At 39.8% G+C, this 27,219-nt stretch overlaps 3 protein-coding genes across 5 annotated transcripts in view; all 3 read left to right on the top strand.

Annotated features, from left to right (window-relative positions):
* Window positions 1-32: 32 nt before the first annotated feature.
* ptcd2 (pentatricopeptide repeat domain 2) lies at window positions 33-3,261 on the top strand. The gene is made up of 10 exons (XM_056403658.1): window positions 33-210; window positions 833-925; window positions 1,041-1,170; window positions 1,359-1,476; window positions 1,574-1,652; window positions 1,736-1,827; window positions 1,938-2,051; window positions 2,151-2,225; window positions 2,315-2,428; window positions 2,749-3,261. The coding sequence occupies exons 1-10, from the start codon at window positions 48-50 to the stop codon at window positions 2,968-2,970; spliced, it is 1,200 nt and encodes a 399-aa protein (XP_056259633.1). The 5' UTR covers window positions 33-47; the 3' UTR covers window positions 2,971-3,261.
* An 820-nt stretch (window positions 3,262-4,081) lies between these two features.
* cacfd1 (calcium channel flower domain containing 1) lies at window positions 4,082-11,796 on the top strand. Of its 2 annotated transcripts, none has more exons than XM_056404028.1 (5): window positions 4,082-4,708; window positions 6,828-6,900; window positions 8,208-8,333; window positions 8,563-8,670; window positions 8,869-9,137. In XM_056404028.1, the coding sequence occupies exons 1-5, from the start codon at window positions 4,600-4,602 to the stop codon at window positions 8,879-8,881; spliced, it is 429 nt and encodes a 142-aa protein (XP_056260003.1). In that variant the 5' UTR covers window positions 4,082-4,599; the 3' UTR covers window positions 8,882-9,137. The 2 variants fall into 2 exon arrangements, with proteins under 2 accessions (XP_056260003.1, XP_056260002.1); XM_056404027.1 differs by lacking the exon at window positions 8,869-9,137 and adding an exon at window positions 9,145-11,796 and having other exon boundaries at window positions 4,088-4,708.
* A 3,726-nt stretch (window positions 11,797-15,522) lies between these two features.
* Window positions 15,523-27,219, top strand: part of si:dkey-34e4.1 (carboxyl-terminal PDZ ligand of neuronal nitric oxide synthase protein) — a 56,737-nt gene continuing 45,040 nt past the window's right edge. Inside the window, exons 1-2 of one of the 2 annotated variants that reach the window (XR_008830324.1) lie at window positions 15,523-16,120; window positions 17,157-17,228. Coding sequence is in view for 1 of the 2 variants with exons in the window: in XM_056403935.1 (XP_056259910.1) it covers window positions 16,016-16,120; window positions 17,157-17,228 (177 nt within the window). In the remaining variant the exon portion in view is untranslated. The remainder of the gene's footprint in view (window positions 16,121-17,156; window positions 17,229-27,219) is intronic. The other variant, XM_056403935.1, reaches the window with a different exon arrangement.

Raw genomic sequence — 27,219 nt, 5'->3', positions numbered from 1 at the left:
TTGATTGATTATTCTGGGAGGCAATTTGTGTTTTAAACCTGTACAATATGTTCAAAAGCATCCCCTTTGTTTTCATTGCGATGGTACAGTCAGTGGACACTATGGCGCTGGGCAGATTTGGTAAATGTTGTCGGTCATTACCCTATTATCCATGTAAAGGAGTATTTTTAGGTGTTTTACAGCCAGGATGGATTGAAAGCTGTACAGGAGGTAAGACGAACAAAACTCCTTAACATGTGTCCTGTCTGAAACACAGGGGTCCGCTAAAACCGGCTGGTTTTAAAGGCAGAGAGAAGCTACATTAGCAGCTTGTAATGAACACACATGCGTACAAAGGTATTTTAACGTTACATTAAAAGTATAAAAATGGAATAATAGTTACCTGGCTGCAAATTGCTTTAACAGTGCATACAGGTGTGTTGACCTCTCATCGAAATCACCCAAACCTAGGTTTACCTGGGTTTTTATTTGTAGAGTTTGCGACAGCTGTATGATGAACATTTTGAACAACTGTTATAAGAAACCAATCAGTACTGTAGTGCTGAAATGATAAACTGATTAATCATTAGTCAATTGACAGAAAATTGATAGGCCTGAAGTCTATTAATGATCAATCATTTGTCTGTTTTTAGAGGTAAAACTTGCTTTTAACAGACTTTAAATGTCAATAATTTCTTGTTGTCCTACTTTTCTATGATGGTAAGGTCCGTATTGGGGGTTTGACATTGGACCATGTTACCTTGGGATTCAGGGAATAATAGTAATTGTCAGACCCCCTGATAATGAAAATAATTTTTGATTACTGGCATCTGAATAACTGTTGTCTCTGCAGCGAAGAGGCATCTGTTGTCAGAGGATGTTATCAAACTTCATGACTTTCAGCAAAGGAAACTGGCTGTGGCTCACCTCGTCACTGGATCGAAAGGTGAAGTAATTGTTCTCACTGGCACTAAGCTGCAATAAATTGTTTCATGTCATACATGCACACATGCGTTATACGTGATACACAAAGATTGATGTTTTTACCTTATTTTTTACAGGAAATTGTATTGAGCTAATCAGCGAAAAACTACGAAGGAATGAGCTGATACTGAGAGATGAGCTGAAGCTTCTCCTTCACCTGTGCCAGTCTGCTGATGACATGGTGATAGCCAGAGATGTCATCTATAGGTACAGTACATCCTTTATAGACAGTTTTGTACCACACAAACAAGCTGTGCAAGACCTTTTGACTTTCACGCAGATTCGAATGAAGGAAATAAGATTATACCCATTACAAGGAGCAAAAAAAAAGAATGTCTTCAATGTATCAAGTATCTTAATTCTGTATAAATGATCTAATTATTTGCTCTCACTAGGTATCACGCAGAGAACCGAAACTTGGCATATGGAGAGTTTAAATTTGGTCCTCTCTTCATGAGACTGTGCTATGAGCTGGGTCTGGAGGACATGGCAGCTGCTACACTTACAGATGTGGTAAATTTTTACATCAGTCACTACTCTGGCTATTGACAAAGTTGTGTTAAATATATATATATATGAATATGCCATTTTCTCTCACTTGTTTGAACAGAGAATGAGAGGGTTTTTCAATGACGCAACGTCCTTTAACATCGCCATAGACATGTTATTCACAAAAGGCTCTTATGAAAGTAAGTGACAGATTAACTTTCTAATTTTTTTCTTTTAAATTATTGTCACATTTTTATAATATTCCAAATGTTGGCTGTTGCAGATGCTCTGGAAGTACTAAGAACAATGAGGAACCAAGGTGTACCGTTCAACAAAGACACACACACACTGGCAGCTGGTACCTGCTATAAACTGGTAACATTTAAATTATTTAATCTATAATTTTATTAAAAGGGGAGTTCATCTCTTCAGATGTATCAGGTGTTTATTGTGAGTTGAGGTTTTTATGTTTTTATGTTGGTCAGAACACAACAGACTCCTACAAGATCTGTATTGCCCTGATAGAGGAGGGACAGACCAAAGGGCAATTCATCCCCAGACATGCTTACTGCTTTGCTGTAGCATTAGCACTTAGGCAGGTAAGTTATATCTTTTTCTATTCCCTTCATTCATTTAAAATGATGTGGAGAATATTTCACTGTCATCAATAATCATTTTTTTCTTTCCTTTTTTTCCAGAATGACATTGAAAAAGCTCAGTCATTGTATTCACACATTATGAGCACAGACAGCAGATTATGCCAAAATTTAAAAGTAAGGGTGCATCATGTAACTATATTATACTACATATACATTATTGCGGTTATTGTTCATTTATTAATTTGTTTTTAACTGTGATTTAGATTGTAATACTAGTGATGTCAGGAGCAGTGAGAGAGGCCATTTCCACCCTGTCTGCAGCCGTGTTGCCTAAAAGCCCCCTTTTTGTGAAGAAGCCCGAGTTTTCACAGGACGTGGTGAGTCAAACACCTGACCGTTTGCTCAGTGGCACAGAGGCTACTTATACTTAAAAGATAAGTCAAACAATTAGGGAATAGCAACAGATGCAGTAATTAAATGCATAATTTGTGCTTGCTTCCTGGCAGAGGGGTTTTTTGAAAAATGTCTATACAGTTTATTCTTTGAACAGAATGATGTAAAGCCTGAGGGACATTTACTCAGTTTGTTGTGATCAGGAAATGTCACTTGAAATAGTTAATACAAGCTACAGAGATTGATGTTGATGTAAATTATTCTAAAAACCGAACTCATTGGTCTCTCGTAACCGCTTTCACAGGTGAATTTATTGCGCTTGCGGAGTGAGTGTGGACCACACATGATGGAAATGGAGCGGACAGTGACTCGGCTTGAACAAGCCGGTCAGGTGACTCAGCAGACCCTCGACGGCATGCTGTGCCACACACCCAGAGGGAAGAGGAAACTAGCGCCAATACTGGAGGAGAGGAGGCTCAGCCGAAGGACTATGAGGCCCCTACAGTCCACTCTGCTGTCTGAATGATGAAGCCTGCCTTAAGTGTTGGAGCTGGTCACTTAAATACACACAGATGACTGTCACGATTATCTACTTCTCCTTAAACACAGACATAGTCATCCCCCTGCAGACTGGGCTTCCTATCCAACATTTGACGAAAGAGGTCACAGTTCAAGTTTATGCAGAAGGCACTTAAAATGAAAAAAACCTTGTAAATTGGTATTGCATTTCCTTGTAAAAATCTCATGCGGATAACATAAGTGATTGGGAAGAATGTGTTGTGTGATTAAAGATGAATTGGATATTTAATAATGAAAATATATTCTTTGTTTTGCTTTGATGTGCAGGGATGTGAGTGAAATTATGTTTATTTTGCCATCTTTAATACTTTTTACCCATTCAGTCCTAAGTTGACAACCTTTGCTATTTTTGATTTATCCAATTCACAATGTAACATCTGACCACTAGCAGCCACCAGTTTGTGCCTCTTTCACATTTGAGTCACAGATGCACACAGTTGCAGCTCCAGAAAACAGGCTAAAAATCCTTTGTGCAGTAGACAATATGGACAAATTTTTTGGACTATATGGTTAGAAGAGTCTGGAAGGATTCTGGAAGTACCTTCATATAGAAATGTTGCATTAGGATAGTAGATAAAAGCAAAACTGGTAGTGAAGGGAATAAGTCAAAAGCTTTTTTTTTTTTTTTTTACCAACCATTGAAAGTTGAAGAAGTATAGAGCTTTTTATATTAACATTTTTACATTTTAAATGAATAATAATATCAAATGATACATTCAGATCAAATGTAATTTGTCACTTTCTACTTTCAGGACAGTGGTAAGTGTTGTCAGACAACCTTAGCCGGTTATGTATATTTTAAAAAAGTCGTTGCTTAGCTCTGTGACTCAGATGTAATGCAATGCATAAAGGCATAAAGTAGGGTTATAGTTTACACTGAGGCTTAGACTGGCACATCATAATTTGCATTAATAGGAAAATATTAAAACCAGAAAAAAATGCAGCTGCTAGGCTTTCATCTGTACACAGCGATAAGCACAAATGTGTAGAAAAATATTCATGGCAACCCCACACATTTGCAGCGCCGACACATGTAAACAAACCATGACGCAGATGAAATCCCTCCCACAATGCACCGCTTACATCTGCTGAGCAACCAGGGAGGGGAACAACTGAGCGGCTACGTGGACCTAAACAAATAGGAGGGGAAAGTGTATAGTTATAAATCAGTAGAAATAGTCTTGAAGATAGTTTTTTGTTCATTTACAAGACTGCTAAAGAGTTAAGGCCGAATGCAGCGGTGATATCGGCTCCTAGCGGCAGCTGGTGGCTGTGCTATTTAGCATCAGCTAGCCCGTTAGCTGGCGCTGACTGACGGGGGAAGCCGTCTGAAAAGCTGCTGGTAACATCAGGCAGCTGGCCCCAACAGGAAAAGATAAAGGAACGAAACGATTAAAATATACTTAAAAGTTGATATTACCTCTTGTATTACTGAAAGGGACTCCTGTGTCGTAATAAGCAAGTAAGCAGTTAGTTTGTCGAGACAGGCTAACTTAGCTATTGTTGGGTGGTCTCAGGCTGACATCTGTAAATACTGGCTTTGGGTGGCTTTAGCTAACACAGCTAGAAAAGCACAATGAGCTCCGAGGAGACTGCAGCGTCCACTAAAGCCACCCCGGAGGATGATGGCATGACATGGTGGTACCGATGGCTCTGCAAAATAGCTGGAGTTTTGGGAGGAATATGTAAGTAATTTATTTTGTCATTTGATATGTGAAATAATGATACACATGCCATACATGTATAATGAATACAACCATTGAGTGTGCCGAGATCCAGTTTGTTTATGCTGTTTTCTGTGATAAGCAGGTAAATCTATTTTCTTGTCAGCATACTTGATAGTGTTTGTTTGGACTCCATAGCTCTGCATTAATATAAGGGTCAGAGCAGAGACAGGACAGAAAGGGCATCAGATTTCTATTTTGAAAATAAACATGTTTTTGATTGTGTATATGTCTCATTACATTTGCACAGCTAAGCTAGACAAAAGCTTTGTCACAGCCTATTGTCCCCATCACTGCAGCAGCTACTACTGGGCACCGCCTGTTTGCCTGGCTTGGTCATGCCAGAACAATTTGTTATTCCAAAATTAACTTAATGATATGAACACACTGCATCCACAGCAGGTGCTTTGACTCCTTTCCTCGGGAGTTCATGAGACAGAAGTGATTAACTGCTGGTTTTGCAGTTTTCCGGCAGCATTGCAGCCCTCCCTCTATCCTTCTCTCCTTCACAGTGACACCAGAGTCACAGCGTCTGTATCACATTAACCAGCTGGGGCACTGCATATTCAATGGGATCTGTATTATTAAGGAGGCTGGATGGTCTAAAGGAGCAGGATATGCTACGTAGTTCTTCCACTGCTTGTGACACTGTGGGCTTGTCTGTCCTGACATCAGGCTTATTTCCCTTCTATTCTCACTCTTGAGTTGCAGCCAGACAATGTAGTGAAGTATGGCGTTGACTCTCAAATACTAAAGATGATACTGGTCTGGAGAACATTTATGGACATGTTTTTGTTGTTTCATGATGGTATACTGACTGAACAATTAATGCGTTAATCAGGGAAAAAAATGCAGATTAATAGAAACCATATTAAACTGTATCGTTTAACTGAAGATTCTGCATTTGAAAGCGATTATTTCAGTCACTTTCTACCTGAGGCTTGTGTTGCCAGAACAAAGCATTTATTTGCAAACACACACTCAGAGCTAGGGGTAACTTTCAGCAGTTATCCCAAAAAAGCCGACATGTCCTCATTTGTGTTCTTATACTCAAAATTAGCCAAACATGCAACAGTAGATACATGTCACATTTTGTGTGGTTGATTGGTTTATGTTATTGTGAATACAAATGATGATTGTTTAGTTTTATATCTCTAGGACTGACGTCATTGGTTGATTTACTGCTGATGTGTTAATTAATTTAGCTAACACACTTCTACAACGTGTGATTTTGCATGAATTTACATGAATTTCACACAACCCATGAACACACCACCAGTGGTCTTCTTATCAATTAACTTGTGCCTTTTTAATATAGCTGCAGCTCATCTCATATTGCAGTATACACATATTTCGGACAATGGATTGTCAGATGCTGCATATTAAGTAAAATTAGTGATAAAAATTTCAACACAAGTCATAGTCATGGCAAATGTTGTAAATACCAAGAATTACCCCAAATTATCATGAGAGGAATCTGTCTGAAGCAAATTATCTCGTACATGGAAAATGTTGCCTGCTTTGATTTTGACACAGTGGTAATTAGTGTTTCAGATTTGATATGGGTAATTAATTTTCAGGCCAAGCATGTTTCATAATAGCTTTTACATCTAGATGAGATTGCAGATTCCATAATTTTGTTCTATGTTTTTCAGGTGTTTTCACAGTGCCTTTTATATAAAGCCATGTAAAGACAGTGATGTGCTGCTCTTGAAAGACATTTCTATGTTTGTTATTGTTTGTTATTTCTTTGCATTAACATACTGTACATCCTCCAGATGTTATGTATTGCTGATTTTCTTGTGTTGATTATAGTGTACAGGCATTAACTAACCAAATATATACCATATGCAGGAAATCTTAGTATGTAGTTATGGTGATTGAACTGGATCTCTTGGCAGCCTCATCCATAATTTTAAGATCTATTCTCCCCTCTTAGATATTTCATAAATAAAATGCCAATAGACAAATAGATAGTTAACTTTATTAATCCCACAGGGATACTGCAGTGTTTGCAGTACTAATATTTGCTGTATAACAGGCCTAATGCTTTGTCTTTTGTTTCGTCCCAATCATGCAGCCTGTGCCATTGCAGGAGTGTGGAACTGTGTCACTGTGAACCCTTTAAACATTGCTGCTGGAGTGTGGATGGTGTAAGTCTTTAACACTATTATACTTTCTTTAATGTAGCATGCATAGATTAGCTCATTCACGTTCCATTAGCCCAGATGTTTAATACGCTGCAAGTACACAGGAGAAAAAACAATAGACACACTATACAACCACTTTATTTAGACAATAGAAGCTGCTCTATTTTACCAAGTCTTTGTTCATTTATGTAACCTCAGGTCCATGTTGATGTCAGAATAGGGTTACACAATGAAAGTGTTGTCTTAGGCAACCTGATGATTATTTAATCTAATGAATATTTGTGTGCAATTTGTATGCTGGTTCTAGTTAAGTTTTATTAAACACAAACTGAAAGACATATCAAACTATCATAAACATTGGAACATTGATCCAACAGAGGTTTTACTGTGCAGATGTCCAGTTTTTGTAATGATGCACTTGTGTTACTTGTTCATTTACATTCCTTTATTTGTATGTACAGTATTATTTTTCGTCGATAGTAAGCACAAGTCTCGTGTAGCCGTGTAGCCACACCTAGAGTACAGCTCAAATGATGGAGTTAGAGAAAACGTCTTGGCGTGAACGTGTTGTGCCTGTGTCTGGATTTAAAATATGAATTTTGGTATATGCCATTAAAGAAAAAAAAAGAGACAGATGGTTTGTTTTTCTTCCCTGCCAGTTTTGCCAGTTATCCTCATTACACCTGATCACACCAGACTCACTTTTGACACCCTGGGAATGGCCATGAACAACAAGCCTCTTCCACTATTAGTGACATTGTTTTTTTACACAATCCAGTTAATTGAGAAAATAATCACCAGGCCGATCAATAATGAAAATCTTAGGGCCTTTACAGTTACTCCAGAAATAATATTTTGCTAAACATCAGGGATGAGAATGTCATGAACAAACACTGTTTCTTTGTCTTATGTGAAAGTGAACTGAATATGTTTTGGTTTAAAACAGTTAATCAGACAAAACAAGAGATTTGTAGATGTCATTTTGGGCTTTTGGAACTATTACTCTCAAACAGTTAATCAAGAATACAATTGATAATTGAATTAATTGATAATTAAAATAATTGTTAGTTTCAGCTCTCTGTAGAAACTTTCTTGCTGTTTCTTTGACAGTAAATGTGAGCATGAGCGCAACAGCCCGTGTTGTTACCTTGCCTAATGACTTTAACAGCATAATGGTTCTTCTCTAACCGTCTGCTGTGGTTAAATTCCTCCAGACCTCCATCAATTTGAGCCACAGCTGCACAGTATTTGAGAAGGAAGTGCACAGGATGATTCTTTGCTGTGTGTCTGTCCTTTCCTCCTGTTTCAAGGTTGACTGCCTTCGCGTTGTTCTTATGCGAAGTCCCGTTCTGTTGCCAGTTCATAGAGTTTGCTAATGCAGTAGCAGCCCGCGCAGACAAACTCAAACCCTGGCAGAAAGCCATCTTCTACTGTGGGTGAGAACAACTATGCATTGTACATGTTTATGTCATTGGAGACTGTACTGCACTAAATGAAAAATAAAATTTTCGTGGAATGTGAATTTCTGATTGTTATAAACATTGCATAAGCTATCTGACAAACTTTTGGGAATGTGGATGTTTTATCTACAGCATGGACTTCATATGATTTTCTGACGTTTGTTTTTGTCTCTTCTTGGCCGTCTCCTCGGTTGCTAATTTTCAGGATGGCTCTGTTTCCTGTGTTCTTGAGTTTCTCCTTTACAACCTTGTTTGGGAATGCCATCGCCTTTGCTACAGGAGTTCTGTATGGCCTTGCGTCGTTAGGCAAAAAGTAAGATGTCTGGTTTTAGTTAGTAACATATTATGACATATCAAAGTACTTAAAAAGCAACAGAAAGAAAGCATCAGCTATTTTATATAATTTATTTTCAGTATCTATTTGAGCACTTTTAATGATTCATTTTGTAATTACTTTTATCTCTCGATGTCTCACTCATAAAACACTCTTCTAAAATGATTTATTTAACAGGCTCTCATATTAAATGCAGTGTGCCACATTATAATCAGTTAATAAGATTTTTATTTAATGCGTGGAAGTTCTAACAACTCTAATGAGCCTCTTAATTCATGCAAATTAACTTTTGACAAGGTCAGCCCTGTAATAACCTTGCAATTAACATTGTCACCCTCTCCTGTTTACACCTGCTTTTTCTTTGTTTCTGCTCACCTCTCCCTCCTCATTACTTTTTTATTACCATCCTTCTTTCGCATCTTGTCTTCTTTCCTCTCTCTCTCTCTGTCTCAGGGGAGACGCAGTGACTTATGCCAGACTGCAGCACCAGAAACAGGGCGACGAAGAGAGAATGGCAGGAACGACAAACGGCGCTCCAGAGTGAGGCATCTGCCTTCCCACCCTCCTCCTCCTCCTCCCCCTCCTCCTCTCTTTTCTTCAGCTCCATCCATCCTACCTCTTCCTCCATCCTCCTTCCTTCACTAACCTTTCTGTCACTACATAACAATGGTATTGAGTTTATTTATTTACTTCAATTGCTGAATTCCCGTTGTCCTGACCTAATAGTATCCAAACAGATTGATGTTGGGTTCAGTCCATTATTTGATACCTGGTGTGTAAATGCGGCCTCTCCTTGACTTGATACCGTTGATTTAAAGTTTTTTTTTTATCTTCTTATGGGTTGTATTTATTATTTGTTTCCCTTCTTTCTTGCTACTGTTGGTTGTAAACCCTTTTTGACGGAAAAATGTGAGGTACATCTTTGTAGCCCAAGAGCCTTTCAGGAAATCTGAACACAAATTAATGTGATTGTAAAATGTACATAATTGACTTCAGGTTATTTCTATTACTGTGAGGCTGTGATTCAGAGTTGTCTGACTTAGAGAGTGCAGCGGGTTAGGATAAGTCAAACAATCCACAGGGTTCAGACTTATGCTGTGTGTCATTTTTGGCAGCACATCCCAAATATTGATAAGTTTGGAAACTTAATTTAGTCCCAGGTACTACTGGTTGAAACGCAGGGTTAGACCCTGATTTCATCAAAAGGTTCATTGTCCCCTGGGACTGTTCCTTTGGTGGGAACTACTGAATAGAAGAGAAAATCTTTCCATTTTGGATTTAAAAGTCAATTGAGGTAACAGTGAAGACTACTACAAGAAAAGTTCTATTTCCATTTATGATTGGGGTCTTTTCAAACCTAACTTACTGCAGATAAAGCAGCCACTGGAACAATATCCCTGTGTATTTGTTGTTATTCTTAATAATGTGAAGAGGACTTGATTACCAGTTGTGTTGGGAAACTGCCTGATTTTTTTAATCAGTCAGACTGACTATTACAAAACTGATTTGTAAATAATGACCTAAAGTGCTACCTTAAGTGTTTGTTTCCCTGACAGCCACACACAGTTTGTGTTGATTGGTATATATTTGTGACAATAGTTTTTGCCTGGAAATACACCAGTAGGGCAATTTCATGTGTTAAATGTTGATGAAGAGCAACAATTAGATTTTTATGACCTTTGATGGATAATGGGTTTTAGTAGACAAGGCTGTGTATATCACACAATCATAGAGCATTGGCTGATTGAAGAATTTCCTCTGAGTTTAATTATTGTGAGTTTCAGTCACACCCACTCTCAGAGCTTAGAGGTTACTTTCATCTAATAAGACGTGTCGAGCTTCCCGAAAGATCTTTGTGAAATCTCCACCCTATGTGCCTGAGGTGCATCATACAAATGACAAGTCTGAAGTAAGAATGTGTGATTTTGGTGTGAGGGTATTACGCTCACTGTGTACATGCAACTCTGAACTGCAGCCTGAATGCATTTATAAACGTACAGAGGCATTAGGGATGTTTTTAACCATGGGGAATGTATTTGGTAGACGCAAAGAGAAAGAAAGATGAGTTTTAGTTTTGTTTTATGCTTTGATATGTTCTTTTTTTCATTTGTTTTAAACTCACTTAAAGCTCCAGCACTAAACTTTTTGTAGCATGGATAAAGGGGGAATTTCATTCGAAGCTTTCGGTGCATGGGTCCGCTTGTTTACGTACGGTTCCTCATGTTCAAGCAGCCGGCGGCCAAGTTGTGGCTGCAGATGTTGTGGTACGTTATGTACTGAAAAATTGGAATGTGCGTGTGTTTTATTTGCTTTCCTTTTTTAAAATATCAGTTACTGAATATTTTCTGTGTTTATTATGAGTCTTAATTAGTACATTATTCTACCAAAACCCATTAAATTTTAATGAGGGGAAGTGTCTTGATTCAGGGACTAATTGGTCTGTATCCCACACAATCGTCAGAGCCACGGCTTGCCTTTGTCACTCAAATGAGGTATGCAGTGGGTCAGCAATATACGGTTTGTGTTTGTGTTGTTTGTTGCCTTGCCTTGCCTCCGTTGTGTCATTGGTAATGAGGATGCTTTGGGAATAACTGTTTACACGTACCCCTTACAGCTGTTTCTATCCTACATCTGTTACTGGTTGCCCAGTGACTGGGTGGATTATTCACACATTACCACCAGCTCTCAGGTATCACACTTAATCAATGCACAGCGTTCAGATACAGTTAAAAAAGTAGTGTATGCAAAGATCATAGATATACAGTAACTAGCATCAGCATGACTATGAAATTACTACACCAGAGCCAGTGGGAAGGTTCACAACGTTCACAAGCAGTGCTCACTACACAAACACTACACACACACACACCAGCGATATGCTACAGTCTGACACTACACTGCTTTACTCGTCCAAAGCTATCCATCCATCCACCCATCCATGTTTTATTCAATCCAGTCACATGCGTCCAGATCTCATGAATCGACTGCTTCTACATCTGCAGGTGTTGCGTGTGTCCTCTGCTGTAAGGGATATGTGTACAACGTGTGTCGTGATGTGAATCCTGATCCTGTTATGAATTAGTGAATTAAACAAACTTGCTACTACGATCATGGTGTTGGCTTCCTATGTTCTGAATATAGGAATATGCAAACGATGTTGTTGCTGCTACTGGACAAAGATGTCTCCTGCTTCACTGAGTAGTCTATTCTCAGTGCATGTGAGGTTTATACAGGACAACACTTTGCTTCCAGTACGATGTAACACATCAATCATAGGTTTAAGGTGAGCACACAGAAAGGAGATGAATGATAACATCCTTCTAGAGTCAAATTCTGCACAAACAACAAGCAAAGCTCATTTTAATGATGTGGCTTTTAAAACCAATGCACCTGTGATTTCTTCACTGTCTTGTCTTGCTTTGAAAACTCGCACATCAAAGTGATGACCTCTTTTTATAGTTTATAAATGCAGCTTGTTGCCATTCAACCCACTGTGACCCGCAGTGTTTGTAATTGTGATGAAGCTGCTTCAGAGGAGCTCCTTTATAAATAGTGTCTTCCCTCTCTACATGAAACAGCGCTTGTGACACGAATGCCACTTGAAACCAGACCTGTGATTACCTGAACTGGATTTCTGTTGCACCAAAATTTCCTTGAGGATTCAAATAAAACATTTCATTAATTTTGCTTTCTACATTTTTTCCCCCCTCTCCAGCATGTAAAGCTGCCATGGAGCTGTGCATTATGGTCTGAGACGACCACTAAAAAAAACATGGAATTAAAGTAATTCCTTTATTTTTGCCATGCATTAATGAGGAATAACACCCAATACCTGTTTGGGGCTGCGTGGTGTGCTCGTTTATTCACGGAAGATCTTCACTGTGAGTCAATAACCACTCAGAGAAAAACCATACCACATATTATCTGGAACAAATCACCTACACAGCATACAGAAATGCCAAATTCTTTTGAGTTGAGTGAATCATTTCACAAATATGGGTACCTTCACAATCTTCTTAAAGGTTTATACTTCTTGGTGTCAAGAATATTCTTTCATTTTATTGATGATCAAAGAGCGACATCTGAAAGAGGATTTCAGGTCATGAGAGATGAAGAATTCTTCATAGAATAATCTCATCACAGGCATACAGGCCTCGGATTTTGTTTATATACTGTATTTGCATCCTTTTGTTTTTTGTTTGTTCAGAGAATTTAGATGTGAAGCGCGGTTCATGCTTTTAGTGATGAAAAGAAGTATAAATCAATCTGATGTGACATTTTCCCCCAAGATACATTGTGGCATAAAAATAACCCTCAGCTAACTCACTAAGGAAATAATAATATATCTTTTATGGTTTTAAATAGTCAGCAATCATTCACAGATATTACTTGATATAATGTTTTTTTATATAAATATCTGAATCATGTTACAGTATGTATTGTAATCCTGTCTGATAATTATTACTCACCATGTCTACTGGACTACAGGTGTTCTTGAAAATGTCTCCAGATGTTTTCTTTGACTCATCACAGGCTGCTGCTTTTCTGTGGTTTTTCTTCATAGCAGCTGTGAACTATCTAATTTCACCGCAGTAGAGATAAATGTGACATAACGCTGATACGAAAAGATAGAAATCTCTTGCTCGGCATTGCTAATAGATAAATGACAACCAGTCTCTTATCATTAGTCATGTCTGGCATCATAAATCGAAGCTGCAGTCGGGAGTAAATCCTCCTCGTGTATCAGTGGTGTGAAATGCAGAAAACTGAATACCAAGCTTTCGTTTGGACAATACTGTATTCAACATTATTTCCAGATGTTCTTGGCTATCTTGCCTTCTGAGGTGGTTTCTGGTATCCATTGATCGGTCATGTGACTTATAGATCACCAGAGACACTTAACCTTCAAAACAATATGAAAATGAAAATTTACAAAGAAGTCAAAAGGTTCTTTGCCAAATACAATCTTTCATCTTCTGAACCCATCAGTGTACAAAATCAAATCTCACCTTTTATCTTAATGTTTATTCCTACCCCAAGCTAAATTCAAAGTCAGTGCGGTTGACCTTAAAGGAACAGTTCGACATTTTAGGGAAAAAGCTTATTTGTATTCTGGGACTTGGCAACCTGGCAGCTGCTCAGAGCCAAGAAATAGTCCAGCATATAACCGCCCATGAAACAGCAAATTATTCTTTTTACCCTTTGAGTTTTTGTATTGATAAAAGCTACAAGACATACCATGTTAATCAGCTCATCTAACTCTCCATCACAAAACAAATAAGCATACAGTATATCCCACAAATCCCAAAACAGTTTCTTTAAAAATATCCTATTAATCCTAAAAGACATCCTGTTCTTTGAGCAGAAATATTATCCAGTGGACTACAAAAACATCTTTAGGTTCTTCACTGAACCCTCTCAGGCTTTAAACTCCCTATTTAGAAATCCAGAATACCTCTTACTTAAAGAGCCTGTAACTGAGAGAAGAGGCAGTGTGATTCTTCTCCATGAAATGTGCTGTAACTGGATAGATATCTCATTAACACATTGTTCTCACATTCTGCTCTTTGTTTGAGTTTGCTTAGGTTTCTCCTGCACATTCTTTTACACATGAACATTATAACAAATAAATGCCTCCTCTCTTTTATGATGATGGCTGTAGTTTGTTACATTACATGCAAATCAAATCAGTGTTAAACCAATTAATGATGACTACCTCTCACAGTTTAATTAAACCTGTATTATGTCACCATTATTCCCCGGTAAAGCATACTATTTTTTTTATCTTAATATCTTGACCTTTGAGTGTAGATTAGTGGGATTTAGTTGTGGCACTTGACTTTCCTTTTTTCACATTAATAAATTTTTCAAGGATTAGTCTGATATATATATCTGCTGCCTCTAAAGTGCAAGAGATTCAAGTTCAGACAAAGACTTTTTTATATATGTATACTACAGCACATCTGGAAACAAGGTAAAAATGGCTTTTTAATTGCAGTAATTCATAAGCAACCAACAGAGGGCGCCATGGCATTATCTCAATAATAGGTCTTAGTTTTAATTAAGTGTTTAACCTTTCTTTTAATTGGTTATATAATGTATTATTATGACTCCTAGTAGGACAAAGGGAGAACACTCTTTATGGGAAATAAACCTGTGATGCTCCACTTATTATTGGCCTGCATATGCTAGTTTAATGTTAGTACCATCAAGTACAGTGGCAGCAATAATATGTCAACAACCCTGCAGGACGCTGAGCATCATGGGAGTCAAAATCATTTCGACTTTATCACCAACAAACAGCCATTTATTGTCTGAACAGAGATGCCATTTTGCAGTAATCAAATCCATTTCTCATGCAGGTAAAAATGCCTGTGTAGTGACTGCACTCTTGTTATCTGCTAAGAGACTCATTATATTGTGTGGTAAAACTCCAAGGACGAGGTGTGATGAATCTTAGCCATTTGATCAGCAACCTGACTGCAGTGCAGTTTCAAAGAGCAAAATACACCTTGAAAGATGTCTAACACAGCGAGAAAGATAACTCAAAGCTCAAGGCCAACAGCAGAATCACTGCATAGACCGATAAAAAATAACAAAGACTAGATGTGAAAATAAAAAAAAAAGGTTGTTTTATTCAGGTAATGGCACGTGACATGACCATACATTCATCTATTTAGACATTTCTGAAGACAGACAATGGTACAGGAAGTACTCTGATTACGACGACTAACTTGTCCGTTGGCTTTCCTCCCAGCTCCCGGTTGCATCATGCCTGGGAACTTTTGCTCCAATGAGAGACTTGCTTTGTGCTTTGTGGAGAGAGAGAGAGAGAGAGAGAGAGAGAGAGAGAGAGAGAGAGAGAGAGAGAGAGAGAGAGAGAGAGAGAGAGAGAGAGAGAGACGGGTGCAGCGTTGCCATCAACAGGACTGGATTAAAAAAAAAAAACCCCCACAGCGAGGAGCAAGGAGGGAACATCACCTGCAGATAAACGCCGCTTCTTTACGCTGGATTTCCCCTGTGGCTTTGGGAACAGGCATCCCCCACGTTGCTGCGTCTTTACGAGACGCCTGTCTGAGAACATATCTGAGAACATTTATTGTCACGGGGAGAGGAAGAGAGGGCGCCCAAATCTGTCCCTCTTGAGGACGGGACCTTTGAAGCTCAAAGCAACAACAATGGACTGCGTTTCCAGAGGGAACTCACTCCTGGAGCCGCGCGGTGCACGCAACTGGGATTGTAGCGTTTCTGCCCCGGTCGACATTTACCTGTTTACTTGTTGAACAGTGTTTTACTGTGTCGGGAGTTTTAGTTGGAGCCCGTGATGCCGGCGAGGAACAGGTACAACCTGGTGGACGATGTGGCGGACTCGAGGGTGCCGCTGCACAATGAGGAGGCTTATCAACATGGGATTTATTTCCAAGCCAAGGTGAGATGAAAATAGTTTCCCCTCTTATTTTGATACTGTTTAACCAAACAGTCCATTCATCGTTGGATTGTATTGTGTTGTTGTGCGGCGGAATGGCAGGTGCACTGTTCCCTTTCAGCTGGGATCCATCATGAAGTTTGAACACATGGCAGTGTCCTTAAACACACTCACACACACTCACACACACATATACATGCTGTATTAAAGAATTTTAGTTTATTTACACAATGTTTAACTGCAACATATACAAACACAACATTTGCATTTTATTTCTGGTATAATCACTAAACACTGACTGTCCTTAGTTTTGATGCTCAAAATTGAACCGAGCTGAGTGTATTTTCAGGTTTCCCTCAGATATTGAATTATTAACCTCTAAGGGAAGCAGCTAGACCATATTAAGTTTTTAGTGACCTTATTCAAAGGCTACAACTACTGTTTTCATTATTTTATTCTCATTATCTTAACACAATTACAAATGGACATGTTTCCATATCAGAAAGGGACACAGGCCTACTGTAATGTCTGTAAGAACCAATAAATGTCAGTAGTTTTACTCAAACAAGTAACTGACCATCAGAATATTTTGCTGATCAACTTTCGGTCACTGGACTAATAGTTTCAGCTCTGATTCACACACATCCGTATGTAACTTTATTAATTCATGTTTAGCTATTAATTCATGTTAGAGGTTGATCAGGAAACAGAAAGCACAGACATAGAAAGGGAGTGTTACTGGTCCAAAGTTCAGTCACAAGGCTGCTTGTATCTTTATATCTTGTATCTTGCTGCAGCCTCATTCAAGGACTCCTGGTTGTCCCTGGTAGCCGCTGTTTATGCAGTGGCACTTCACTGAATGCAATTGGAAAGAGATCTGTCACAGTGCTATGTGAGAGTAGCTGAGGAATTTACGCAGTAGTGATTGATTTAATTCATGACACCACTGAGTTTGACATATGTGATTATGGAAGATTAATTATGCAGCTGGTGTGTGTTGGACAATCAACAATCTGATGTTCTTGATTGTTCACCACAGTACGTGGGGAGTCTTGATGTGCCCAGGCCCAACAGTCGGATGGAGATCGTGGCAGCCATGAGGAGAATCAGGGTAAGATGAAAACACATGTCAAGTGTGTTTAAAACCAGACACACACACACACACACACACACACACACACACACACACACACACACACACACACACACACACACACACACTCATCTTCAGTCCAGCGGTGATTTTTCCCTGACAGAAGACAGAAACTATCTTTACAATAACACAGTAATCATACACAATAATACAAAGAGTGTGCTGCTGTCAGAGGAAATTTGTTTTCAGCATGTAGTGACGCATGTACTGGCTGGACAACAGATCACGACTTCTGACGTGAGCAAGTGAAGCAGGGACTAATTTTGTAGAAAGAAAAAAAAAAAAAAAAAAGCAATAAGAGAGAGGTGGATTGTGTGGCTTTCTTTGCTGAATAGTAAACTGCCCTTTCTTAATATGATGGTGAGAGTTGAAGGGCACAGTGTGTGTACGAGCTATTGCTGCCTTTCATGAAATTCAGTCTGTGGCTGATTATTGCTGTGCTCTATTTACCTGATGTTAAATAGCTTAATTTAGTTTTCTCACTTTCATTGTTATTCATATCATAGTTGGGCTCAGTGTGTGTGTGTGTGTTTTTTTTTTTTTTTTTTTCCATAAAGCCATATCAGTGGTGTTTCTATGGGGATCATGTAATCATTTTTCCCTCTCATTGTCCCAGCAGGCCAGCGTTTTTCTCCAGAAGCTAACACAGAGCTGTATCAGACAGCCAGGGTGGTTCTGTAATCCAAGTGTGACTCACTAGACTAACTTGGTTCAGACATGACAAGGCTCTTATCCCTGGCTGAGTGAATATGCAGAGAGGAAATGTGTGATTTCATTTTTAGACACTAAAAAGCCATAATGTGCATTTATCCTCTGAAAAATGCAGGACTTTCGGGGGCACAACATTCAAACTTTTTCACCATTTTGGGGAATCCTCATCCTCCCAGGCTTTCTGTCTTGCTCTCTTACTTTGTTTTGGCTTCTGTAGTGTTACAGAGTGGGTTTGTAGGTGACTGCTGTGTTGCTTTAAGTGTGAGACTGTGTGTGTTAAAAATCAGAGGAACCCCAGTGTTGGAGATATTTTAGGCTAACTAAAGCCATCCACATAAGTAGGTCTATAGAGCAGAGCCAGACTGTGTATGAGTGTATCTGTGTGAACGGGCTGAGTGTGCCGGGAGTGATTCCCAAAATGACAAATCGATAAAGTTGTAAAGTAAACATGATCATTAGGGTAATACACTGCAGGCGGAGGCAGGGCATAAAACAGGAGCAGGTATCGGCAGGCAGGGAAGATGCTGTTTATTGCTTCAAGAAAAAAAGATTAGCTCTGGAAAAAAAAAACAAATCTAGTTGACCTAGTTGTTTTTATCTATTTATCTTTGTATCTATTTAGATGATATTCCTATTTAAAAATAAACACAGTGCTGATTAGTATTTATTTATGTTATTTATGAGCGTGTGCTTTCATGTGGATGCGTATGTGTTGTGTTTGTGTATCTCTGTATGTTAAGTTCCCTTGAGGTAACTCTTAGCCTATTGTATAGAATATCTTTGCTTTTGAATGGCTAATGAAGGAAGCAGGATGCTGCTTCATAGAGTCCCCAGTGACAAATGTAAACAGGAGGCTGGCTGCAAGGAAACTCCGATCTAAAAAAAAAAAATCCTCTGATTTATTAATTTGTCATGTGTGTTTAATGTAATCTGTGCTGACAGTGACTTGAGAGATGTTACTATTGATAGCCTTGTGGTATTACATTGACCGGGGGATGACTCTGGCTTAGTTTTTACTGTGTCATGCCATCTTTGCAGTTTAGGCTTAAAAGCAAGTGTCTAACTTTTGCTCAGCAGTGACCCCTGTGGACACAAGTAGCAATTGCGAGATAATGGAAAAATGAATTTCCATTCATTCTTTAAGGTGGTTTTGAGTTACCTGCATCAGTATGGCATCCTGGTGGTGGAGTTTAAAGGAGCTATTTGTAAGTTTTGCTACTGCTACATAGCCATAGCACGCTAACCAGCTAGCCCCAGCTGTCTTGTCACTTTCCGATAGCAACTCATTGTAGCCTCCAATCTGCCCTGAAGACATAGCGCTGCTCTGAGGGCGTATTATAACCTCTTGTCTTGTAATGCAACAGTGGCTGAAGCTCTTGTCGAGTACACAAACACATGCACGCTCCCACAAACACAGTTGACATGTCCAATGCTAGCAGGCTTACAGCTAACGTTTGTACATTAGCTGTTTGGGGTGAATAAACAGTGCAATGGGTCAAATGAATGGCATGAGTCCAAAATTCACTTAAGATGTGATGGAAGGTGGAATTTTTTTTTTCGGACAGAGTCAGGCTCACTGTTTAAACCCTGCTTTTAGTCTCTATGCTTTATGCTAAGCTAATTGAACCATCTCCTGGTCCTGGCTGTATGTTCACATTTAATGGAGAGTCATTTAATGAGAGTGGTATTGATCGTTTCATTTAACACTGGGAAAGGAAGGGAGAAGCATATTTAACTACTACTTTAACATCAAAAAAACCCATTTCATTTTATGAGGATTTTAATGGAACCACGAGCAGGAAAAAGAAAACATGTCTTCTAGTGAGGTTCGGTCTGTATAGACCTCACTTTATTTGTGACCAAAGACCATTAAAATATTCATCTATTCCACTCTAAAATATGGTGTAAGAGTAGCAAAAGTCATAAAGTCAGTGAACTGTCATAATATCTGTCTACAAGCTGCTACCTAAACGCAGCTAACATTAAGCTCCTATTCATGTCAGACCAAGACTGTAGCTGCAGAGCCACGCAGTGTGTTGAACCGACACAATTAGAGGAAGTTTTTTCTTCCCTCCAAAAGCTACATGGTCTTCCTTTTTAAAATGACGTGGACTTGCCAATGCACCTACTGCCTCTGGTTTTCAACACATGGGAAGGTAAAGACTGTATCTCTGTGCCAACCACTTCTTCTTTGGGTGAACCGTCTCACACTGTGCCACGCTGTGTGAATGCAAACACATGAGCGTTTTAGAGGGCAAGCGCGCGTGTTTAGGACCGGTTGCCAAGTCAAATGTAATTAGCTTTGTGTAGATGAATATTGACTGGCCTTCCTTTCCCCTCATCTCTTCTCACAAAGGCAAAGGCTTTGTCTTTAATTTAAAAGCGCAAGCCTTTAGCCGAGGGACTGTGCAGCGACTCTGTGGAGTTGGGAGTGATTAAAGAGAGCGAGGAAGGAACTGATGGCAGTGGGAGAAAGACTGCAGTGGGAGGAAGTCCTGGAATTGAGAGGGGTTGCGTGGTGGCTGGCAGAGCCGTGGTCGTTTCATCTCCCTTGGCTAATCTCTTTAGTCTCAGTCGATGTGAGAAAACAGGGGGAGAGGAGAGAGGGCGAGCAGACGACACAGCCTGATCATCTCTGAGCAAACAGTAAATCTGGGTTTGACAGAGCAGAGGAGCTGTGCTGGTTGAGTCAAGTCTTCAGCCGTTTGACAAACACACACACCTGCCATTCCCACAGTGACAACGTGAAAAGACACAATTTTGTATCCTGTGGATCTTTTCAGAGTAGTTTTTTGTTAAACCTTCTCCCATTATGGCTGACTGGTCCTACTGTGTTGGTTTATAAGAATTTGTTCCATTCAGTTTGACCAGTGGCATAGAAACCACCCCAGTGGTGTGCAAGTGCATTCACACATGTATGAATGTGTGTGTGGTTTTGTGTGTGTGGTTGTGTGTGTGTGTGTGCGCATATGAGAGAGAGAGAGAGAAAGAGCTCCAGTACTTCATAATAGCGAGACCCTTTGCATTTTAACAGCCTCCTCAATCGATTAACGAAGCTGAATGACAGAGGCTGGTGTTGCTGCATCCACATGGAGAGATTTGGTGTAGTCATCCACGGCTCACTGCCTCAGAAAAGGAAGTGTCTATACACTGGAGTTTCCTTGGGAAGCAAACACGCACTGTTTACAGGAGGCCACTGTCTCGCTACAAAAGGAACCAAGTTGAAGGCTATTCTCTCGCCCTCACCTCCGTCTATGTTTCTGCCATCCCTCTCTCTCTCTCTTACTTCCTCATTTCCAACCCTCCCTCCCTCCACCGCTGTTTTCTTTCCATCCCCTCACTCTCCTCCTTCCAAAATAGACTGTCTCGATTTAGCCCATCTCTGGCTATCTACTCAGTGCTGACAGGAATAGATTTTTAGACTGAGGGCAGGCTATGCATGCTTCTCTTTGAGTTTTGATTGGCTCTAATGGGATTTTAAGCTTCCCCCACATGTCCGTCAGGATGCAGCCTCCTCCCTCAGACTGCCAAGAGTCTCCTTGGAAATTACATGCCTGCTTTCTCTCTGCATTTGTCTGGTGTCTGTCTGGAACATCTCGTGAGGAGGAGATCTCTGTCTGCCGTGCGAGAGAGAAGCAAACCTTATGTTCTTTGGTCCCTATCATTTCAGTGTGGGCCCAGTGAGTCTTCTGAGAGCTCACTGAACTGATATGACTCAGTCAGGAGCAGATGTTTGGCTGCTGACAGGGATGTAGTGAGATAATAGGCACTCTGGACCCGTCGGAGAGTGCAACAGAATTTTTACATGACTTTAGTTTTACTTTGTGTGCTTTTGGGTCGCTTTGCTTTAGACTCTCAAACTTTTAAGGCAATGAGAGTTACATAATTATAAGTAAGAAGATTCTGGCACAAAAATATTGGAATCGCATCTGTCAACAAAAACCCCAATACTGCCAAATCATCAAGCATGATTAAAGCTCCAGTGCTGCAAATGTGTGTTCATTATTAACCATCTTGTTTCTCTTCTCTATGCTCATGTGGCCACCTGTCACTAAGTCATTCAACGCTGAGGCTGCAGTCAGCTGATTTGGCAGCTGCCAAAATACACAACTTCCACCAGAGAAACAAAGACATGTGATTTCACTTCCCTTATTATCTGTCTTCTTGTTTTCTCTGTCTTTCACTTCATTCTTGATGGTCAGACTTTTTATCTAAGGTAAATGCTTACCCAGGCCTGAAGGGTGCGGGACACACAAATACACACTGATTAGTGATAACATCACATGCAGCATGAACACGGATGTGTGTAAAGCGCAGAGGAGGCACTTCCCTCTCAGCCTAAAACCGAAGTCAGATTGAATAGGTGATGATTAAACAATAAACCGTGCATGACTGATCAGGAGTCAGAACCAAACACAAACAATTCTTAAATATCAGTGAATCACAATTTTGCACAACAATTACACACCCTGCATGTCCCAGAAAAAAAGAAATGAGAGCACAGCTTAATTCTGGGAATGGGGGGCGGTTGGTTGGGTGTTGTTTTGTGTGCAACCCTAACCCAACATGTGTGAATGTGGGATCTGCTGTATTTAGGGAAGCATGACACATAATAGGGGGCATTGTTTTCACTTTGTATTCATGCTAGCTTAATGGCAGATGCACAAGAACACAGTACGTGACCTATATGTGTACTGGATTAGATGTGATCTCAGCTTTGAAAGAGTGCACTTACCCTTTGTTTATCAGGCCCCAGAGAAAAGGGGGGGGGGGGGGGGTCCCAATTTTCTTGATGAACACACATTTCAAAATAAGTCCCAATCCATGATCAGTGTTTAAAAGTATATTTCTGCATGATCTGCTCTGTTAAGGTCCGGTCAATCTGGAAAATGGCATGTTGAAATTCATCTGAAATCAATTCCATGGTTACAGAAAGTTGGTGACAAGAACATAGTAGCACTAATGAGTCTGAGTAGCTGCACAAGCACGATGCTCTTATTTTCTCTTCAGTATCTCGTTTCATTTAATAAGGAGTTTCATTATGGAGCAGAAAAAAACTCTGAGCTAATGAGCTTGCTAGGTGGCTGTTTACTAACTGACAGTTTGCAAGTGAGTATTTGTGGAGCCTTCAACAATAGAGGTTAGATAAATGTGAATGGTGCAACACGGCTAATAAGCTACAATAGCTTCTTCAAGTTTGTGGCTCAGAGTTTACCAAAGTTGAAGTGGCTTTAAAAAACACACAAGCAAATCCATTGTAATTAATTGATTTTGCCATTTTAAACATACAAAACAGTGCTTGCTATCTTATGGCCTTTTAATGAGAGTCAAGAGTCTGGCAAAAAGGTGTTCCCAGGTTGGAGAGTTGATGTTGCATCTCTGTGGTGACAAGCTAGGAGCTGACCTCTCAGATTTGTTGTTGACATAGAAAAAGGAAGCGAGTTTTACAAAGTCTGCAAACAGGCCTTATCTTCTTATCATTGGTCATTTTTAAAGAGCCTGAAATACTCAGCACTGTCATGATCTCTAGCTTCCTCCTCCATTTTTATCAATCGGTATCTATCTTAATTAGTTTACTGATGGGTCAATAGGGCAGCAATACATCGAGCTGGTAGTGAATTTTGAGAAAGTCCTCTGTGGGAGCACAAGGCAAAAACTACTTCAAACAGTTTGATACAACTAGAAATAGGTCCTTACAGTTTGAATATTCATTTATTTTTCCTACAGTTTGAATATTTTTGAATAAAAGTGGCAGCCCTGCTGTACACTTGAGTCCATGTTTGTCTGTGTGGCGTGTTGGCTGGATAAATATACTGAGGGGACAGCAGGTCTTTGCTCACATGGATGGACGGACAGGTGGTGGATGGCCCCTGCTTCCACTACCAGCATCATGTCGCACGCATACACAAACACACAGGCTTCTGCTTTCATCATCTGCCCTAAAGCTATACCAGGTCTTTCAGTACCACAATTAGTCAAGTCTTGTGTACACTGACCTTCCCACGTTCACCCAAAGCGACCCCCATCCTAAGACATTTTATAAAGACATGAACTCAATCCTGCTGCAGAGCCTGAGGGCGCATTTTCTTCATACACACTGCCTGACGAATGCTCTCTGCAGCCTCCGCACGCAGAGTTGATAGCTGTGGCTTTTTGGTTTTCTGTGTCCATCGGATAGATGAAAATAGAGTGTGTGATTTGTAGTATTTCCAGATTCAAAGATCAACTAAAATAACACGGATTCTATTAGACTCATATGACTCATACGCAGCTCTGATGGAAAAAGTCAGATAGGACCTTAAAGTTCAAATGTCACATAAATTGATTAGTTTACATTTTCAACCAGTTACACAAAGGAAGTGTTATTTATTTTTACTCTATTTTGGGGGTATTGCAATATGTCAGCAAGTCCAAGCTTACAGTTCCATTACAGTGCAAATGTCCCTGTGGAGCTCATAGCCAGAAACTCATATGAACAGTCCTAACAATCAGCCTGCCACCACTGCCACTGCCTGCTGCAAAGCCTGCTGTCGCTAATCTCAAGTACAAACACAGCTAAAGTCAACAGACCCGGAGCTGGACATGTGTGTGTATGTGTGTGTGGTTTTACTGGGTGGGTATTGTGTGTGTGTGTGTGTGTGTGTTCATGGGTGTGCGTGTGTGTGTTGGTGGGTGTATGCCTGCACCTGTACATCTGCAGTCACGTGAGCTCATTTGCATCAGGATGCTTTTATGTCCTTGTGTCTGCACAGGTGACTGTATGAGAGTTGTATAGGCTGAAATGTCCTGTGCATGAACAGAGGTTGGACAAAATAACGGGAACACCCTGCTGTAGCGGGCAGTCCACACCAACACCGGATTCTGATGTAATTAATCAAGTGAAGCGTACTCCTGATCTGAATGTTAGACGGGGAACTTCACTTGCTACAGATCAGCTTCCCTTGTACTTCATTATAAAATACCATAAAATTACCTAATTATACAAGTTTCCATACAAGTTTACTCCAGCTTATTTAAATCATTTAGATTTGCCAGTTTACTGCGATATATTTGCTTATTTTCTTCTTAGCTGCAAGATTTGTTATTCTATTCAATTCTATTCTATTCTATTCTATTCTAGCTCTAGGAGTGGCAGTGTTGGTCAGTTGTTCAGTCCACCACTTCAGTCCAGACTGAAATATCTCGACAGCCATGAATTGGATTACCATGGCATTTTCTATAGACATTCATGGTCCCCAGCAGAGGAATCCAACTGGTAGCACACAGGGAAGTACATGGTGTATATAGCGTTATCTATATATCCAGAGCTTAAACACAAGGTTCAGGTGTTTTTATTCATAAATCCTACATTTTCATCAGAAGCTCATTCTCCGCATGACTTAAAATAAACATGTGTCAGGTTTGTAAGTTGTGCTGCTCTGCCTGGGAGCATTCTTTCTTAGCATGAGTAGGCAGATAAAATGGGCCTATTGTATTACGGTATCGTTTGTTGGATAATGATTGAGGAAAGTGCTGCAGGCTTTCGAGCTGGCAGATAGGCTGCCCTACTTCTAAATGTGATTTGGAGTTGTGTGTGTGTTTGTGTGTGTATATGTGTCTGCGTGTATGCGTTCATCTCATCTTGTTCCAGCGTGCTACGTAGAAAGCCTCAAGGTCTCGTTCTCCTGCTCCTATCGTTCAACCTCCCCTCACTCCGATTCTCTTTTCATTTCACTACCTTGATGTCTCTTTGATCGGAAGCTACATTTACGCTGTGTTCTTCCTCTGTGTTGGTTTAAACATGCAGGAAGCATTTGGGGTTAAAAAAAGCTTAAAAACTGAAGTTGTGAAATTGCTATTGACGACCTGGTGTCAACACCTCCATTACCTGCACCACATTTCTGTAGCTCCTGCATCTTCCCACTGGAATAATTTAATACGCTTCATATTTTCCAAATACGGAGACAGCGAAAGCATGTCATATGAAAACTAATGCTGCCTTCAGACCCACACAGCGACAAAGACTGGCAGCGGCCTATCTGAATTGGTCAACATTAGACAGCTGACCGCCCTCCTGATCTGGCTTGGGCGTGTGTTAACTTTAGTTGGAATGGGAATCAAATTACATATGTGAAGGTCTCTGAGTCCATGCAGCTACAGCCGGGTAGATTGGCTCAGCACAAAGACTGAAAACAGGGAAAATAATCAGTGATCAAATCTTGATTAATCATTTCAGTAGCATTTTCAAGTATTGAAATAGATGACAAGTATTTTCAGATTTCAGCCTCTCAAAAGACAAGATTGACTTCGTTTTCTTTGTTAAATATAATTGTAAGCTGTACTTCTGGTGGTTTTGGACTTCTCGTTGAATAAATGTTTTTTCAGTTTTTTGATGTTTCATTTATTAAATGATTAGTCGATTAAGCAAAAAACAGTTTACAGATGAATCGATAATGAGAATAATCATTAGTTGCAGCCCAACAGAACATGTAAATATTGACTATTGAATAAATACCATAAATTACACCTTTGTTTGAACTGAAACTGGCCATTATAACATGACACGGAAATACTGTATGAGAGAACAGATAACACGCTGTCATATTTAGTAATATATTCTTTATATATACGTAGAGTCCTGTTATTTACTATATTTAGATATGTTTTTATGATGCTTTGTATTTGTCGCTTCTGTAGGAGACAGTTCATATAGTGAATATATGAACACTCCTTTACACTGGGTAGATTTCCACTATACATTCTACATCTATAGTCTTTCTGTTGTCAAGAAAACCCTCATGTTATCCGCTGAGTGTGACTGATGTGTGGATGCTGGCGGGATAGCGTTTTGTGTTTTAGTCAGTCGGGGCACAGTGGTTGCTCCCTGTTATACGCTAATTGGATAAATGATGTGAGCAAACGGCTGCTGCTCATCCTGGCGACTGTGAACTGCTTCAACACTGGCATCCACACAGCCACTAACAAGACAGCGTATTCTCTGCTGCCCAGCTGACAGGACTAATGTGACTGTCGCTCAGATTAACAACATCTCCGTCTCCCTGCCTGTCAAACTCTGTCCGTTTATCGTCTGTCTGTCACTCAGACAGCGTAGATTTTTAACAGATAAATGAAATCAAAGCTATATGTTCAGTTATTGATCAAACAGAAAAAGAACAGGGCTTTTTCACGCCGTGTGATTTTAGTTTTAGTATTGTTTATATAACACTCTTCTCTGCAGTGAAAGTTTGAGAAACTGTTT

Source organism: Seriola aureovittata, chromosome 18 (assembly GCF_021018895.1).
Source record: "Seriola aureovittata isolate HTS-2021-v1 ecotype China chromosome 18, ASM2101889v1, whole genome shotgun sequence".
NCBI classification, from domain to species: domain Eukaryota; kingdom Metazoa; phylum Chordata; class Actinopteri; order Carangiformes; family Carangidae; genus Seriola; species Seriola aureovittata.
This window is presented reverse-complemented; position numbering and strand designations above follow the sequence as displayed.

What these genes read in the sequence shown, in the direction of transcription:
- ptcd2 (XM_056403658.1), top strand. Translation starts at nt 48, where the DNA reads ATGTTCAAAAGCATCCCCTTTGTTTTCATTGCGATGGTACAGTCAGTG. An exon ending in GCCAGAGATGTCATCTATAG is followed by an intron (nt 1,171 to 1,358) that starts GTACAGTACATC and finishes TGCTCTCACTAG; the next exon opens with GTATCACGCAGAGAACCGAA. An exon ending in CTGCTACACTTACAGATGTG is followed by an intron (nt 1,477 to 1,573) that starts GTAAATTTTTAC and finishes TTGTTTGAACAG; the next exon opens with AGAATGAGAGGGTTTTTCAA.
- cacfd1 (XM_056404027.1), top strand. Translation starts at nt 4,600, where the DNA reads ATGAGCTCCGAGGAGACTGCAGCGTCCACTAAAGCCACCCCGGAGGAT. An exon ending in GCTGCTGGAGTGTGGATGGT is followed by an intron (nt 6,901 to 8,207) that starts GTAAGTCTTTAA and finishes TCCTGTTTCAAG; the next exon opens with GTTGACTGCCTTCGCGTTGT. An exon ending in AAAGCCATCTTCTACTGTGG is followed by an intron (nt 8,334 to 8,562) that starts GTGAGAACAACT and finishes GCTAATTTTCAG; the next exon opens with GATGGCTCTGTTTCCTGTGT.